Genomic DNA, 16221 nt, shown 5'->3' on the forward strand with positions numbered 1-16221 from the left:
TTTTCTACTTTTTTGTACCACTAGAAAAATTACAGCATACGGGTTTGGAACAAGTAAATAATGACAACATTATTATTTCTGGGTAATCTAGCCCTTGATAATAGACATGCTTTACTGAAGGAGCCCTGAGTTGGACACTTTTCCCCATAAAGGCAGCTATTTAATATCACAGAGATAGGAACTAAAAAAACGAAAGAAAATTTGGCCTAAAAGCCTTCAATCTCTCTCAAAGACACTCGGTGCAGTGTGTATGCGGTGAGGGCTGATGCAGGCAGGGCTGTGAGAGAGCGTGGGTGAACTCACTGAGGAACAACATCAGCATCAGCAGGGGGTGGGGTGCTATGAATCACTCTCCACTGCTACACTCACAGGAAGAACAAAAGACAAAAAAAATCTTTGGGCTCAGTGATTACCATTAGGGCTTAAAGACCCCATGAAAACTGGACTTTTGTGGCTTTTAACCCAAGTTTGTAAGGCTATCTCTACAGTATATGCAAGTATAACTGAAAAACGTACCTTTAGCAGATATGGTTTTAAAATGTATTGTGTTTCTTTTCTGGGAAAACAGACCAAAAATACTGATGCCTTTCTTACACTCAGGGGTTTTTAAAGATTTCTGTCCAATCAAATGCTCTCTTGAGTAATAATGTGCCTCCTCCTAATACCATTTACTCTTGGGTAGACTTGCACACTTAAACATTTGGTTTATGCGATAAATGTTCATATTTGTTGGCAGGACAGGTATAAACATGAAGTATTGACCTGAGTGGGCCAGCAGAAGAAAAGTCCTTATTGTTCAGCCATCTAGGCTATTGTCTTCTTAAACAGTTTTAAAAAGTATAGTTACAAATTAGGTGTGATTGAAGCTTATAATCAGACTGTATGAGATTTAAAACTCATCATTTTCTATCCAAACGGTCACTTGGAAACTATAACTCTGTCATGCTAATTAAAATGGTTGCCGTGCCTTTGTTCAATTATCTTTCCATCCTACCTTGACTGACTATGTTTATCTAAATTAACACCTTTCATCCCTTTATGCAGAGACGGAGACAAACGACGAACGAAAGTCTATTTGCACATTAAAGTATGTGACTCAAACGTGCTGTACTTCAATCCAAGCATAGGATGAGTGAACTGAAGGACTATTGAATGATGCTGATCAAAAGCAGGACAGAGCGTTATTTGTAGGTGTATTAAAAATAACAATAAGCATTTGTGCATGTTGACTGGGATAAGATGTAAGAGATGGAGAGCTGTTGAGCTGTTGATGTCACATCTGTTCAGAGAATGCGATCAAATCGAGTCTGTGACACTTTGTCTGCACACTCCTCATTCACAAGAATCTGTACTTGCTGTTCTTGATCTATGAGATCTTTACAATTATCAGAGGCCATCATCAATAATTATCAATTATTTAAAACTGCAATATGTAACGTGCGAGCAAGAGAAAAGCTGCTCATTATGAAATAGCATGTGACTGTTACTATGCAAATATAATATTAATGGTGATGTCAGTTATGATGATGATGATGATGAAACTAGTCTAATGATGTAAAGAACTTGCATCAAAGACCCTCAAATTTGCACAGCCATTCTTCACAAACTGCCTCTTAATTCTCTCAATTATGTGATTATAGTGCCATCTAAAGGACATCAGAGACTGAACCAGAGAAATTGGTACATTCTGTGATTTTTGCACTCAAAATATCCCAAAAGCACAAAAAAAAAAAATGGATAAAATGTACCTTTTTTCACACAGTTTCTATGATACCAATATCAAATAACAAAAGTTCTGTGTGAGCCACAAAGTTGTACAGGGGAAGTGACAGAGTATTTGACCTGTACACACTAGGCAGGAAATAAACACCTCGCACACTGACTTACTGCTCCAAAAAAAATGTGTCTTTAATAAATAACCATACTGTTAATGTTTCGACCCATGTAAGAGTTTTCCTCAGAACATGTCAATTTCAACAAAACATTCCATGGTTCCCACAGGTGCTTGCAATTTTATGTTCATGACTCCACCCATTCAGAAATCCTAGGGTGGATATATGTGCCCTTCAAGTGGACTCCTAAATATCATAATTATGAGTACCGAGCACATGAATGACCCTGCGAAGTCGGATTAATGAGTGGGAAACTCGGAAATCTAGATGATACACGAGTTTCCGAGTTGGGACGTTGGAAAGGGCGTGTCGACATGAAAGATAACAAAAAGCAACGATTTTGCTCAATTATTTCAACTTCTGTAATTTTTTTACAATAATATTAATTTGTTATATATGACAGACAACTAATGAGTCACGCTTTGCGGTTTGTTTTAAGCAAATTAATTAATAATGTCAGTTACCATGCATTAATAAATCATATGTCGTTTATAAGTGATGCAGGTTTATTCAATAATGTTTATTTACTGGTACAACAGAAAAAGAGGTTTTGCCATCATTCATTGCATAATTGTTTAAGTTTGGCTTCTTCATATTTTGTTTCCTGCATGAATGCGTGACATGTCGTAGTAACGCACGCCCGACATACGAGCTTCCTAGGTGCACTTGAAGACAGCAATTGACAACATAAAGAAAATTTTATATATATAATTAAATACAAATGGATATAATTTACATACAGTTACACAATAACCCACACCCATAAACACTAAATATATACCCATATACAAACATATCCAGGACATATATCCACCTATACTGTATATACAAATATATATATATATATATATATATACATACCTGTGTACCTGCACGTACATACAGCTTGAACACAAATATCCCTCTACACACATCAAAAGTACCAGAGATGCAAACATCAAGAACATATCAAGACCAAATAACACTTAAAGATATGGTTTGATATTAAAATCCTCATTAAGAACATTCAGAGATAATGTACATAAAAAATAAATCCAAAAAGTCAAACTGGATATGTATGTAAATGGGTGCATATTTAAAGTTTATGGGTGATGTTTATAAATTATATCCATTTGTATTTAATTATATGGCTATACTTTACTTTGTGTTGTCTATATCCACCCTAGGATTTCTGAATGGGTGGAGTCATTAACATCAAATTGCAAGCACCTGTGGGAACCATGGGATGTTTTGTTGAAACTGACAACAAAAAGTTTGTGTTAATGTTCTGCTCTTATATAGGTCGAAACATTAACAGTATGGTTATTTATTAAAGACACATTTTTTTGGAGCAGTAAGTAAGTGTGCGAGGTGTTTATTTCCTGCCTAATGTGTACAGGACAAATACTCTGTTGCTTCACCTGCACATCTTTTGAGTTTTTTTCTGTATTTTGATAGTACTTTTTGACTAAAAGTGTGTGCTTTTATGAAAGTTTTTGAGGAAATAAACACCTGCCGTTCGCATTTGGCACTTGGAAAGTGTTAATTTTGGTCCCTGTGTGGAGTAAATAAAAATGGAGTTACTGGCTAGCCAGCTGGCAATAATTTTAGAATGGGCCCTTTTTACAGACTGATGCATTTCCACCCAAATTTAGCAGTGCAAATCTAACAAACTTTTAAAAAATTTTTTATTTATAACATTACATATAACATAAATGTATAACATTGTTCTTTGTGCTATATTACATTGGCATTTATAAAAATAATAATAATAATAAATAATTTAAACGTCAAAACATCTTTCTTCGTCATAATCCATTTGTTTATTTTTTTCTCTTTTGGAAAGTCATGGAAACATAATAGTGATTTTTTTTTCTTTGCTGTTGGAGCAAATGGGAAAACAGAAATAATATTTGCTATTAATGGTTTACCCGGTTATAGTTTACTTTCACTTTCCAAACCTAGAAATGTGGTTCACTGCAAAACAATACAGGTGCAGCAATTTAAAAGATTATTTTATTTGACATGATACCATGAGGGAATCAAATCAAGTACATACGGATTGGCTAAAAAGCTGGTCATCTTGTGACAACTTTCACCTTAGTGAGAAATGTACCATCAGGAGTGGGGTTTTTTTTGTTTTTGTTTTTTTATCGAAATTTCATAACTCTGATTGTGATCTTAGGAAATGTTGAATGAATGAATGAATGAATGAATGTTACACTTATATAGCGCTTTTTATGACACTGCACTCAAAGCGCTTTACATAAGGACCACATTTTGAGCACCCAGAATGCACCTATATCTCTCACCCAGTCTTTAATATACAAACAAAACAAAACAATTCCACAGCAATAGGAGAGGAAAAAAAAAATTTGTTTTAAAGAAAGGATGCAAAACAGGTTGTAGAAATGTTTGTAACCGGTCAATTTACTCAACTCAACTGCCATTGGCAAATGTGCCATAAACCTAATTTTGGATCTTGCATGTACGGCTTCTCCAGAAAGACAAATAAATTCCAGACCACCCTTGTAACAAATAGCCTTACAAATAACAGCTGATACATGAGGACTTATATCACATTATAAGGCTGCAGTAGCAGCTCAGAGAATGAATGATGCAGATATCAGGCTCATTAATCAGCAACATGCTTCTCATGGCTAACAACATCTGTATATGTTACAAATACCCTAAATGTGGCAACATTCTAGCTAAAGAGAGCAACCAATAAAAACATTGTCATGTTTAGTATGTCCTTGCTTTCTCAGAGTCACACAGGAGGAGGAAATGAGACAACCGTCAGGTAAATAGTGGAAAACAAAGGTGCGTTGTTGGGTCTTCAATTTCCTTAACACAGAAAGTAATATCTTGGAAAACCACAGCAGGAGAACCAACATATAACACACCCATGTCCAGAAGCATATATTTGACAGCAGGACTCAACTATAAGGACATCGCACCTACATCCATTGTTCATATCCTGTTCATGGTTTTATGACTTGCAAATATATTGATCAGTGTGGTGATGAATTGTGTTGATTTAATGTCACCAAGGTAAAATCATCAAGCTCGCTAATACAGATGCAGATTTGTTAAAATTACAAGAATGATTTGTGATAATCTTGCACACAACAATTAGAATTAGTTGATAATTATATACAGTGCATCCGGAAAGTATTCACAGCGCTTCACTTTTTCCACATTTTGTTATGTTACGGCCTTATTCCAAAATGGATTAAATTAATTATTTTCCTCAAAATTCTACAAACAATACCCCATAATGACAACGTGAAAGAAGTTTGTTTGAAATCTTTGCAAATTTATTACAAATAAAAAACGAAAAAAAAAAAAATCACATGTACATAAGTATTCACAGCCTTTGCCATGACACTCAAAATTGAGCTCAGGTGCATCCTGTTTCCACTGATCATCCTTGGTGTTTCTACAACTTGATTGGAGTCCACCTGTGGTAAATTCAGTTGATTGGACATGATTTGGAAAGGCACACACCTGTCTATATAAGGTCCCACAGTTAACAGTGCATGTCAGAGCACAAACCAAGCCATGAAGTCCAAGGAATTGTCTGTAGACCTCCGAGACAGGATTGTATCGAGGCACAGATCTGGGGAAGGGTACAGAAAAATTTCTGCAGCATTGAAGGTCCCAGTGAGCACAGTGGCCTCCATCATCCGTAAATGGAAGAAGTTTGGAACCACCAGGACTCTTCCTAGAGCTGACCGCCCGGCCAAACTGAGCGATCGGCGGAGAAGGGCCTTAGTCAGGGAGGTGACCAAGAACCCGATGGTCACTCTGACAGAGATCCAGCGTTTCTCTATGGAGAGAGGAGAACCTTCCAGAAGAACAACCATCTCTGCAGCACTCCACCAATCAGGCCTGTATGGTAGAGTGGCCAGACGGAAGCCACTCCTCAGTAAAAGGCACATGACAGCCTGCCTGGAGTTTGCCAAAAGGCACCTGAAGGACTCTCAGACCATGAGAAACAAAATTCTCTGGTCTCTTTGGCCTGAATGGCAAGCGTCATGTCTGGAGGAAACCAGGCACCGCTCATCACCTGGCCAATACCATCCCTACAGTGAAGCATGGTGGTGGCAGCATCATGCTGTGGGGATGTTTTCAGCGGCAGGAACTGGGAGACTAGTCAGGATCGAGGGAAAGATGAATGCAGCAATGTACAGAGACATCCTTGATGAAAACCTGCTCCAGAGCGCTCTGGACCTCAGACTGGGGCGAAGGTTCATCTTCCAACAGGACAACGACCCTAAGCACACAGCCAAGATAACAAAGGAGTGGCTCCGGGACAACTCTGTGAATGTCCTTGAGTGGCCCAGCCAGAGCCCAGACTTGAACCCGACTGAACATCTCTGGAGAGATCTGAAAATGGCTGTGCACCAATGCTCCCCATCCAACCTGATGGAGCTTGAGAGGTCCTGCAAAGAACAATGGGAGAAACTGCCCAAAAATAGGTGTGCCAAGCTTGTAGCATCATACTCTAAAAGACTTGAGGCTGTAATTGGTGCCAAAGGTGCTTCAACACAGTACTGAGCAAAGGCTGTGAATACTTATGTACATGTCATTTTTTTTTTTTTTTCGTTTTTTATTTGTAATAAATTTGCAAAGATTTCAAACAAACTTCTTTCACGTTGTCATTATGGGGTATTGTTTGTAGAATTTTGAGGAAAATAATGAATTTAATCCATTTTGGAATAAGGCTGTAACATAACAAAATGTGGAAAAAGTGAAGCGCTGTGAATACTTTCCAGATGCACTGTACAAATCAGTTATGTTTCCCAGTATATGCCATTGTTTTCCAGCAAAAGTGTGTTTATGAACTTATGGCAGTTTTGAAGTTACATTATAGTGTGTGTGTGTTTTACGAGGAAATTTTTTTAGGTTACAAACTGGTAATTACAAAGGGTATTATGCTATAAATGTGGTTTATGAGGACATTTCTAGTGTCACCATAATTCAAATTGCTTAAAAAAAAAAACATACTAAATGATGTTTTTATTTTTATGTAAAAATGCATAAAGTTTTCTGTGAGGTTTAGGTTTAGGGGTAGGGTTAGGGGACAGAATCTATAGTTTGTACAGTATAAAAATCATTATGTCTATGGAGAGTCCTCATAGTGATAGCTGCACCAACATGTGTGTGTGTGTGTTGTGTGTGTGTGTGTGTGTGTGTGTGTGTGTGTGTGTGTGTGTGTGTGTGTGTGTGTGTGTGTGTGTGTGCACGCTTACTTAGCTATTAGTTTGGGCACAATTTTGTACTCAAAAGTGAGCCAAATAGGACAACTTTGAGGTACATTTTAATAGGGATGGCACGAGTACATGAGTACTCGGATACTCGGACGTGGCGGCAATGATCGATCATGAAAACAATGATCGATAGTGATCATGCATGATGTGACTTTTCACTTAATTCAAAATCCAGTGACAATTACCTGATAACTAAACACAAACGTGTCAAAGAGGGAGCTTATTTTTAATTTTGAGATTGATTACATTGTGATTTTGAGGGGTACATTGATTATCAAAGACGTCTCATAGCAACCAAACTGATATACGATGCTGCAATGCTACTTTTACGATAATCAAAAGTGTGTAATTTACCGTGTTTTGAACACCTGTCTCTGGAAAACGTTTGCTAATCCCGTTTTATCATTTAATGTAAGAACTTTGACTCGTTAATGGATATTATTTAATAAAAGTGAACATTTGTCACTGACTGTAAACCTCCCTGCCCTGGGCGGCGTCATATTTGCGTGATGTAACACACACCTGCATCTCGATGAAATGAATGAAGATTTCCGCACGTGTCTCTGAGATAGATGTCCGATATAAAGTGTCATTCCGTTGCACTTTCCACAGTTGAAAGGTGGAAATTCAGACTCTCCAAGTTGAATGGAACGCTTCATGAATCACAGCAAACACAATACGAAGCATCAAGGCTTTCCCCACAAGAGCGAACACTTGGACGCACGCGCGCACACACACACACACATGCACACGCACACCAGGCAGTATGGCAGTGGACTCAACACGCTAAAGCAACGCATATACAGCAGGCGAGTGTTTCAAACAGCTAGACAGAGCGCAGCTAAATGGAACAGAATGCAGCGTCTTCAAAACTGAACTTCAACTTAACACACATATTAAAAATGTGATGGTTATGGCATCTCCTGATAAGCCAAATGCGAAAATATATGGTTCAGACAGTCACTAAAAAAACTGGTGCACGCTCACTAAGATTACTATGGTAACCTGAAAGACGACACACGTTGTGTACATTCTTTCATTGTGTTGGGTAGTGAATCTTCACATAATGACAAAATATGATGCATTATATTTTGATTATGCAATCTTTTGTACATTTTGTAACAGATTATTTTATAACAGCCTATAATAATGAATAGACGATACACTGGAACAACAAGATGCAATACAGCAGCCAAAGATGTTTGTCAGACGTTATTATATATAGTTATGAACATGTCATTGCCCCTCAATTATTCGATGAGTACGAGTAATTAGTCGAGTACTCAAGTAGACAAAATGACCAAAATGCCCATCCCTACTTTTTAAGTAAAACTTGTATTTATATTTAAGTAAAATATGTTTTATAAGAAATATAAATACAGTATTTCTTTCTGAAATGTAAAGTATGTTGCTGAAAATAGCTATTTATTTATTATAACTACTGGCGTGACTGGGTCAGCAGGACAAATCCTTGAAGGAATATTCCGGGTTCATACAAGTTGAGCTCAATTGACAGCACTTGTGGCATAAAGTTGATTACAACAAAAATGTATTTTGACTCATCCCTATTTTTCTTTCAAAAAGCAAAAATCGAGATTACATTGAGGCACTTATAGTGAATGGGGCCAGTCTTTGGAGAGATTAAAGGCAGAAATGTGAAGCTTATAATTTTATAAAAGCACATATTAATTCTTCTGTTAAAACTTGTGTATTATTTGAGCTGTAAAGTTGTTTCAATTGTAATTTTTACAGTCATTTTAGTGTTTTAGGGTTTGTTGACACTACAACTTTACACAGAAAAGGTAAGTGATTCTATCACACTAAAATCATGTTTACATGCATATTGTTTATGTCTTGTGATTATACTTTTAAATAAATGGACCCCATTCACTTCCACTGTAAATGCCTCACTGTAACCCAGATATTTGTTTCATTAAAGAAAAGAAGGGGCAAGTCAAAATAATTTTTTTGAGCTTCACTTGTATTGAACCTGGAATATTCCTTTAATGTTGAGCCAGCACTGTATCACAAAAAGATGGAAATAAGTCCTGTCTTCTCATTAAAACAAAAATGATAAAAAGTAGTGCTTTTAGAGCTTACACTTTCAGACAAATCACAATCTAAGGAAAAAGACTTTGAAACAGTCTATTGTACATGCACGCGACCCTCATTAATAGCACAGAAGAAAGTTTCAAAAGTGTTAAAACAAAGCCCGCAAGGGACGTCAGGACAGATGGCTGTGAAAATAATTTACCAAAGCATGTGTAACATTCAAAGTACAATTGATACAGAATGTAAAACAAGCTCTCTCTCCCCTGGCAAGAATGATTGTGTTTGATTTTTGCTATTAAAGGGACAGTTCACTCAAACCAATATGACATTCTTTCTTCTGTGGAACACAAAAGGAGATGTTAGGCAGAACAATTGAGACTTACACACTGTCACCATTCACGTTCACTGTATGAAGAAAAAAAGATGCAATGAAAATGAATGGTGACTGAGACTTAAATCATGTCTAACATCCCATTTTGTGTTTCACGGAAAATAAAAAAATCATACGGTTTTGGAACAACATGAGGGTGAGTAAATGATGACAGACCTTTCATTTTGGGTGAACTGTCCCTTTAATGTTGTCCGAAGCTGGGGCCTGGGTAGCTCAGCGAGAATTGACGCTGACTGCCACCCCTGGAGTCGCGAGTTCTAATAGAGTGACTCCAGCCAGGTCTCCTAAGCAACCAAATTGGCCCAGTTGCTAGGGAGGGTTGAGTCACATGGGGTAGCCTTGTCGTGGTTGCTATAATGTGTGATTCTCGCTCTCGGTGGGGCGCGTGATGAGTTGTGCGTGGATGCCGCGGAGAATAGCGTGGGCCTCCACACGCGCTACGTCTCCACGGTAACGTGCTCAACAAGCCACGTGATAAGATGCGTGGAGGCAACTGAGATTCGTCCTCCGCCACCTGGATTGAGGTGAGTCACTCCGCCACCAGGAGGACTAAGAGAGCATTGGGAATTGGGCATTTCAAATTTGGGAGAAAAGGGGAGAAAAAAAAAGAACGAAAAAAAAACATGTCCGAAGCTAGGGATCTAAATAAAAGTAAAAAGTGTCTGAAAACACAAGAGCTACAGAACTACAGAGGACTAAAATCACCTTAAAACCACAGAACTGTCCTGCTGTTTTAATGGACCTGTGAAGTAGTGTTAGAACTAATCCACTGGGCCAAGGCCAAGCTACATTTATCACACTCAATGAAGGTTATAATTCAACTCAGTGGTACAGCGAATGCTTAGCCAATGTTTGATTACCCTTTATTGCAATTTCTTTCTATACCACCCTTTTGTAAAGAATATGGATTAGCCTATGTGTAAATAAAAAGACAAGTCTAACTGCAGGCAAAGAATGCAGAGAGCTTAAAGACCTTGGGAAAACAAAATTTAGTCCATATCAATAAGCTTTAAGGTCATCTTTATGCTAGTGTACTTCCAAAACATTGACAAAATTTGTTTTCAAAAGATATAAGCATTTCAAATCTGCTGTCTCTCTCTCTTCCCGCTAAACAGACCCATGCAAAATCATGACATCACAAAGCTGCTGAGATATTTTGTCCAAACAATTACTTTCTAGAACGAGAACGCATCCTCCCCCTACATCTGATCAGAGCACACGGCTGTGTTCTTGCCTGCGCTGATGATACCTTCAAAGGGCACTTCAAAGGGTGCACAGTCCATGCTGAAAGGAAGTTCCAAACAATAATCGCTTAAAAAGTGAGTTGTAAATAACATTTATCACCTTTCTGCCCTCTGAGGCTCTCACAGTTGAGGGTAATTGTATTTTAAGGGAATAGGGCATAGGGATGATCACTTCTGAAGGGAACTCGAATGCAGGAGTTGGATGCGAGGAAAGTGACTGGAGTTTATTTATATTTTTAATACAGGCATTTTTCTGAGGTTTCTTGGGATGTACAGCAGGATGAACAGTGAGTGTTCTTTATTCTTTTATGTTTAGTGTATTATGAGTCAAAACACTGATATATTATTATCTTTTACTTGCTTGTTTCTCATTTATCTGTATTGAACTTGCAGGTTTAATAGAAGCTTAACTTGGTCGGTTAGATCATCGTTCGGTTCTCAAGTCACTGGAAAAGCGGACGGACTCGGTAGTGAGATCGATTCACAGTTTCCCCGGCTGAACACCGGCTCTGGCATGAGAAGCACAAGCCGTTTAACAAGTCCTGCCCTGCCCCCAACTTCATGTTTCTGTAGGAAAGACATCAACAGGCCAAAGAAAACTGTGCTCTTCAAGGCCCTTCATGAGGACTTTAAATGCCTTGAAGTATGTGTGTCTCTTTTCTAGATGAAATGTTATTTCAAAAAGGTCAATCAGAGGACTGACATGAGGGCACATTAATGTGCTGCGTTGCTTGGCAACCATAAAAAGCCTTCAGTCAAGCGAATAAACTGTATTACTTTGTGGAAGCATTGCTTAATCTGGTTATTAATAATAAATGTAACGTATTAATAATGTAAATGAATGGGGGCCTGGGTAGCTCAGTGAGTATTGACGCTGACTACCACCCCTGGAGTCGCAAATTCAAATCCAGGTCGTGCTGAGCGACTCCAGCCAGGTCTCCTAAGCAACCAAATTGGCCTGGTTGCTAGGGCAGGTGGAGTCACATGGGGTAAACTCCTCGTGGTCGCTATAATGTGGTACTCACTCTCGATGGGGCGTGTGGTGAGTTGTGCGCAGATGCCGCAGAGAATAGCGTGAAGCCTCCACACGCACTACGTCTCCGCGGTAACGCGCTCAACAAGCCACATGATAAGATGCGCGGATTGACGGTCACAGACACGGAGGCAACTGAGATTCGTCCTCCGCCACCCGGATTGAGGCGAGTCACTACGCCACCACGAGGACTTAAGCGAGCGCATTGGGAATTGGGCATTCCAGATTGGGGAGGGGAAAAAAAAGAATGTAAATAAATGTCATTTATTTAACATTGGTGTCTTTTATCATATTGTCATTGCCACTGTTTTATAAAACCAAAAAGACATATTGCCTTAGTAACAACATATACATATACATGTCTGAACATAAAATATTGCCTTTAAACTGAAGGAACCATCAAAGTGCGTAGTTCTAAAAATCCAAGACCGCCTAAAAAAATAAATGAATTCTAGCATAATTAGTGGACATACACCTGGCCCTCCAATGACAGAAAAAAAAAAATACTATAAAATATCATAATTCAGATAATATGCATTAGTCACCTTGCTGGGGGTCCTAAAGTTCTCCAAGGGGCTCATGTCAACCACACTCTCCTGAGGACTTTTTAGACCCTGGTAGAGGAAATAAACGGTAATATTAATAATTATTCAATATCGTATGAAAGGAAAAGCAATAATGAGCCGTGAACCATATCTAGTGAGACTTCTGCACAACGACAATGTATTAATGATGGTAACAACGATAGATCTATTTATGAGTATGTCTGTCTGTCTATATATAACAAGTTTAAAAGAGAGTTTCACTATTGATTTGATTGACTAGAAAAAAGAGATTTTGTTTTGAACTCGATTCAGAGGATCTGTGATATGAACACTGCAGATCTTTATTATTTTTCCAAGCTACCGCTCACAATCTCTGAACGTTTTTATTCACCATTCTCTGATTTTCGCAACAGATTCCACATGCAGGTTTCAATAAATATGCAGATCTCCCATGAGTACATGTTGTTTTAATATTTATGTGTATTTTGGCTAACAAGCTAGCTTATTAAAATGCTTCCGGGCTCTTCAATGAGATCCAAAAGTTGGCTGGTGTAAAATAAGCAAAACTCACCTGACGGGCTATCAAAGACTTGATTTTCTGCATCGTATGGGTTAAAACGCTAAGCAGTAAAAGTGTGATCTATTCTGTGATATTATATTATTTCTGCCAAACAGCGATCCAGTTCCCGCAGTACTAGACAGGTGCCATGTTTCACTATTGTATTCACGTGACAGGTCAATGTGAGAAGTGCAGCATGGGATATGTAGTTCTTCTGTGTAGCTGTAACCTTACTGACAAGTATCATTTTTGAGGGATCATGGCTTTAACGTTATGCCCTTTTTATTATCTTATGTTTAACAAAATAATAATAATAATAGTTCATTAGGCCTATTAGGGGATACTACTGATCGATGTGGTAACACATAACCAGGGTTGGGGAGTAACGGAATACATGTAATGGGATTACGTATTTAAAATACAAAAGATAAGTAACTGTATTCCACTACAGTTACAGTTTAAATAATTGGTAATTAGAATACAGTTACATTCAAAAAGTATTTTGATTACTGAAGAGATTACTTTGCATTTTATTGTCATTTAGTCCTTTCAGATGGAAAACATACATATAAATGATGCGATCCAAAGTGCATTTGAACAGCGGTGAAACAATTTCTTATGATGTGTCACATTCATACAAGCAGACAGAGAAGTAAGTTTGAAGTAAGTTTGGAGCAGAAGAAATAGAAATAAACCTTGTGTAAATTGTCAGCTTTACGCTAAACTAAAATGCTATTTCTAGCCATTTTACATGCACATGTTACCATGCACAATCATATTTTTTTATCAAGAAAATTCACGTTGGATCATAATTTCTTTTTTTCTAGTAAGACCTTTGATATTAGGGCAAAAATTGTATTCTTGATAATAACATTTGTATTGTTTTCCTGTAAAGATATCTAAAAATCCTTAAAACAAGATCAATTTGATTCATCTTGTTTTAGAAACAACACTGTATAAGATATTTCGGTTTTTCAGAGAATGTATTTGTAACGTGTATTTTGTCTTACTGTACTGGCAGAGTTTTTATAGTCAAAACAAGTGAAAAAAATCTACCAGTGCTGAAGAAGTAATCCAAAGTATTTAGAATACGTTACTGACCTTGAGTAATCTAACGGAATAAATTACAAATTACATTTTACAGCATGTATTCTGTAATCTGTAGTGGAATACATTTCAAAAGTAACCGTCCCAACCCTGCACGTAACAAAGTGTAACCAATTAGCAACAAGGACTTAAAATCACTTGTTGATTAATTTGATATTGTCCACACAAGCTTTTCACCAACATGTTACAAAACAGCAATGTCATGGCTGACTATATGGGGAGGGTTTTTGTACAAAATAAGACATTGTCCATTTGCCATTATTGTGAGTAGGGCAAGAGTGGTGCTAATCAGGAATACTGGGAGAATTCCCGGTGGGCCGCTCGAAAATTGGGCCAGCAGGTCACATGTTGATTAATAATTTTTCACACTGACTTGGACATGAAATTTCTGGGTTGAATATGAATCCCACTCTGGTCCTGACTGTGAGAATATAAGACACCAGCTCACACACACACACACACACACACACACACACACACACACACACACACAGTTTTTATATTATTGTGGGGACTCTCCATAGACTTCCATGCATTTTGTGGATTTTATACAGATCTAACAATAATTTCTATCCCCTAATGTTACCCCTAAACCTAACCCTCAAAAAAAAAATTTGCATTTTTACATTTTCAACAAAACATCGTTTAGTATGTTTAATAAGCCATTTCCCTCATGGGGACCGCTGGCTATGCCCCAAAAGGTAGGTGATCTCAGGTTTTATTATCCTTGTGGGGACATTTGGTCCCCACAATGTAGTATAAACATGTACACACACACACACACACACACACACAGTATTTCTGGTTTGAATTAACTTTTTTTATGTTTACCATTTTGAACAAGCAAATATAATTACCACAATAAATTCATGCACAAAATGTAAACTGATGTTACAACCCACTTGGCTGGAGTATGTTGTAACAACAGCACTCTTTGTACGTGACATTAATTTATGCTGTTAGATTTATAAACTGCTCTAGTTGATAGCAGATAAAGATGGGAAAGGTTGGTGACATTTTTTAAGTCTCTCCCTGGTCTGCCCTAATTATTTATCATTATTTAATTGCCATCATTAAATAAGTTAATAGTTTGTATCCATGTGAGATTCAAAATGTTTCACATTTGTCTTTGCATACAGTGAGGCTTTGCCCACAGACAAGTTAGGGAGGTGAGCTTGTCAGCACATTCTAGATACAACTATTGTTCACTGGTACAACAAGACAATTTACACAGAGTTGGCATTAGAAAGCCCCCAAGAAAGCAACTACACTCATTTAATGGAGGCGTAGCAACCATTATTAGACAATTCTAAATTTTTTCCCCATTTTAGCAAAATAACTTTTCAAAGATGAAAGCCTTAATTTATGCCATTTTTCAAATAATTACTACACCCCTACAACAATTACTCAAGTCCTTTGTTAAATATAGCTTTAGATTGTTTAAGTGTCTATTAACATTTTAGCATGACAGACACAGTCATAGATGTAAGATGAATCCAGGATTCTTGGAAAATGAATACTGCCTCAATACCTCATTTGTTTTGGGCTTTTATGTCTCACAGCTCATAGAAAAGTTTACAGCAAATAGCTTAAACCAGCGGCAAAAGCATTCTAAAGTGTTTGTCGTCAATATCGGCTCCACTTATATCGCTGATGATTTCCCTGTCAAATGAGGGAGTGGCACCTCCCCCAGGCAGAAGAGCTGTTGATATATAATACCTGTGCTATTCCTGTGAAACCTAGAAAATAAACAGATGGTCATATTATAAAGCTTCCTTATGAAACACATCTAGTTTGTTTCAATAATGCATCTGATAATTATCGAACAAGCCCACTTAGCTGTAAAGGTGCTAAGAAAATGCATTTATCAGGTTAAAAAGAGTTTGGTGGAGTATTACTTTACATGTTGGAAATATTATTATAGAACAGTATGCTGGACAAGATTGCTTTCTCCCTTTAGCCTGTATCACCAAAAATGTGCACAAGTAGACTTGTTGCCATAATCAGCCGAAAATAGATCGGCTGATATTTGATCATATTGAGAATATCAATATACAGTATATTAACAGAGGCACTGGCCCTCCATTGTGTCATTTGCTAAATTTTCCAACAGCCTAGTCAATGTATAATTGGTTTTCATGAC

The 16221-nt window shown here is 37.5% G+C and overlaps 1 protein-coding gene across 2 annotated transcripts in view; it reads right to left on the reverse strand.

The window, feature by feature from the left end:
* LOC127421476 (syndetin-like) overlaps positions 1–13135 on the reverse strand; it is a 207381-nt gene extending 194246 nt beyond the window's left edge. For both annotated transcript variants that reach the window (XM_051664540.1, XM_051664541.1), the window contains exons 1-2: positions 12984–13135; positions 12413–12481 (exon numbers count right to left, since the gene is read on the reverse strand). In XM_051664540.1, coding sequence (XP_051520500.1) covers positions 12413–12481; positions 12984–13016 — 102 coding nt within the window. In that variant the 5' untranslated portion in view covers positions 13017–13135. The remainder of the gene's footprint in view (positions 1–12412; positions 12482–12983) is intronic.
* Positions 13136–16221: the final 3086 nt, after the last annotated feature.

Source organism: Myxocyprinus asiaticus, chromosome 30 (genome assembly GCF_019703515.2).
Source record: "Myxocyprinus asiaticus isolate MX2 ecotype Aquarium Trade chromosome 30, UBuf_Myxa_2, whole genome shotgun sequence".
In the NCBI taxonomy this organism is placed as follows: Eukaryota; Metazoa; Chordata; class Actinopteri; order Cypriniformes; family Catostomidae; genus Myxocyprinus; species Myxocyprinus asiaticus.